The 2,035-nt window shown below is 35.9% G+C and overlaps 1 protein-coding gene across 1 annotated transcript; it reads right to left on the bottom strand.

Annotated features, from left to right (window-relative positions):
• Positions 1–408: 408 nt before the first annotated feature.
• LOC131914199 (olfactory receptor 143-like) lies at positions 409–1,350 on the bottom strand. Its single transcript, XM_059266789.1, has one exon. The coding sequence runs from the start codon at positions 1,348–1,350 to the stop codon at positions 409–411; it is 942 nt and encodes a 313-aa protein (XP_059122772.1).
• Positions 1,351–2,035: the final 685 nt, after the last annotated feature.

Below are 2,035 nucleotides of genomic sequence, written 5' to 3'. Positions count from 1 at the left end.
AATTCCTGATACTCTAGTAATTCTCCCACACCTACAGTTTTTGTCATTTTTACCTTTTTAAAATATATCTACAGGAAATTAGACTGTCAAATCAGTGAATAGTTCTAAAAATGTTTTCCAAAAAGTAAGAAAGTAATTTATTACAAATAATGCATAGTTGAGATTGTATAGCCCAACAGGGTCTTAGTCTGACATAGAGAATGAACACCAGCTTGAACTTAAGGGTCTCAAGTTCACAAAAAAGGCACACACAGATTTATAATTCATGTTGAGAAGGAAAAAGATGGGTAGTAGAAATTGTGTTGATGTTATAGAAATATGAGGGGAAGGAAAAAGAATGGAAGACATGTAATGAAAAAGACACTGAAAACAAAATGGGACAAACTGTGGAAAGTGCCACTGGTTTAATTAACTTGTGATTCTCTTTAAGGTTTTCTTCACAGCAAGTTTGACATCTTTGTTCCGGAGACTGTAAATGAGAGGATTCAGCATGGGCACTAAAAATGTATAAAACACTGAGAAAAATTTTCCCTGGCCCACAGTCTCAGCAGATGATGGTTTGACATAAGCAAGCAGCCCAGATCCATAGAAGAGACTAACAGTTATGATGTGAGACCCACAAGTGCCCAAGGCTTTGGACCAACCCTTACCTGATGACATATGAATGATATTGAAAAGGATCATAGCATATGAGACTAAGATAATGAGACTACATAAAATGATAGCCGTTCCCACCACTGCAGTACTCACAAGTTCATTGACATAAGTGTTGCTGCAGGAGATCCGAAGGACTGGGAAGATGTCACACATGTAGTGGTTAATGATGTTGTTACTACAAAAGTTGAGCCTAATCATTAAGCCTGTGAGGACCATGGCAGTAGAAATCCCTATCAAATATGAACCAAACATCAGCAAGTAACAGATCCTAGGTAACATGATAACCTTGTACAGTAAAGGCATACAGATGGCCACATAGCGATCATAGGCCATGACTGTCAGCACATAACTCTCAGAGTTGACAAAAAAGCAGAAGAAAAACAGCTGAGTCATGCATCCTGTAAAAGGGATGATATTCTTTTCTGAAACAAAACTCATTAGCATTTTGGGGGTAAAAACAAATGAATAACAAAAATCAATGAAGGACAGATTGAAAAGGAAAAAGTACATGGGAGTGTGAAGATGTGAATTCAGGAAGATAAGACTCATTAAGCTCAAATTACCCAGCACTATGGCTGTGTAGTTCACCAAGAACAGGAAAAACAGGGGCAACTGGAGCTCAGGTTGGTCTGTTAGTCCCAGAAGAATAAACTCAGACACTGAAGAGTCATTTTCTGTAGCCATTTGCTTCATGGGTATATCTGAAAAAATAGAAGGTGATATTACAAAGCATTTCATCTTTGACTCAAGAAGGATAAGATGAAATTATTTTGTTTATAAACTTGGGATGAGGGAACACAGAACAAGCCATACAAAGATCCTCATCTACTCATGTTGATTCCTGAAGAGTGCTTATTTCTTTATCATACCCATAATATGTACATCTATCCAGAAAGCTTACTGATAAACTACTCAATTTTTAATGTAATTCTATCTCGTTCCTTCATTTTTAATAACAATTAAAACTACGTAAAAGCAAAACATAAGAACGTCTATACATTATTCATAATTTATATACCTTTGGGTTTCACGATACATACTCAAGACAAAGATGACTTTCTGCTTACCTTCATTCACCTGGAGCCCTCTTTCCTTTTCGGGCTCTAAGCCCCTCCCTTCTTTCTGTGTTAAGAGGACCAAGTATCCAATAATAAAGAAAGCTATAGACATCAGCACAAAGGTGTTTATGAAGTCCTAGAGAGTCACATAGGAAATTTTTGTATGAAAATTCCTTGACAAATTTATTTTCACATAGACAAAATAAAATAGCAATCTTATGTAAATCTCAAAAGCATTGCCTCATTCAAATGAGAATACCTATTTCAAGGTCAAGATTTCTGAGAAAATTTATTACTATCATGAGAAATTATTCTCTTCT

Source organism: Peromyscus eremicus, chromosome 7 (genome assembly GCF_949786415.1).
Source record: "Peromyscus eremicus chromosome 7, PerEre_H2_v1, whole genome shotgun sequence".
NCBI lineage: Eukaryota > Metazoa > Chordata > Mammalia > Rodentia > Cricetidae > Peromyscus > Peromyscus eremicus.
Note: the sequence above shows the minus strand (reverse complement) of the source record. Positions and strands in the feature narration are given on the sequence as shown.

What these genes read in the sequence shown, in the direction of transcription:
- LOC131914199 (XM_059266789.1), bottom strand. Translation starts at nt 1,350, where the DNA reads ATGAAGCAAATGGCTACAGAAAATGACTCTTCAGTGTCTGAGTTTATT.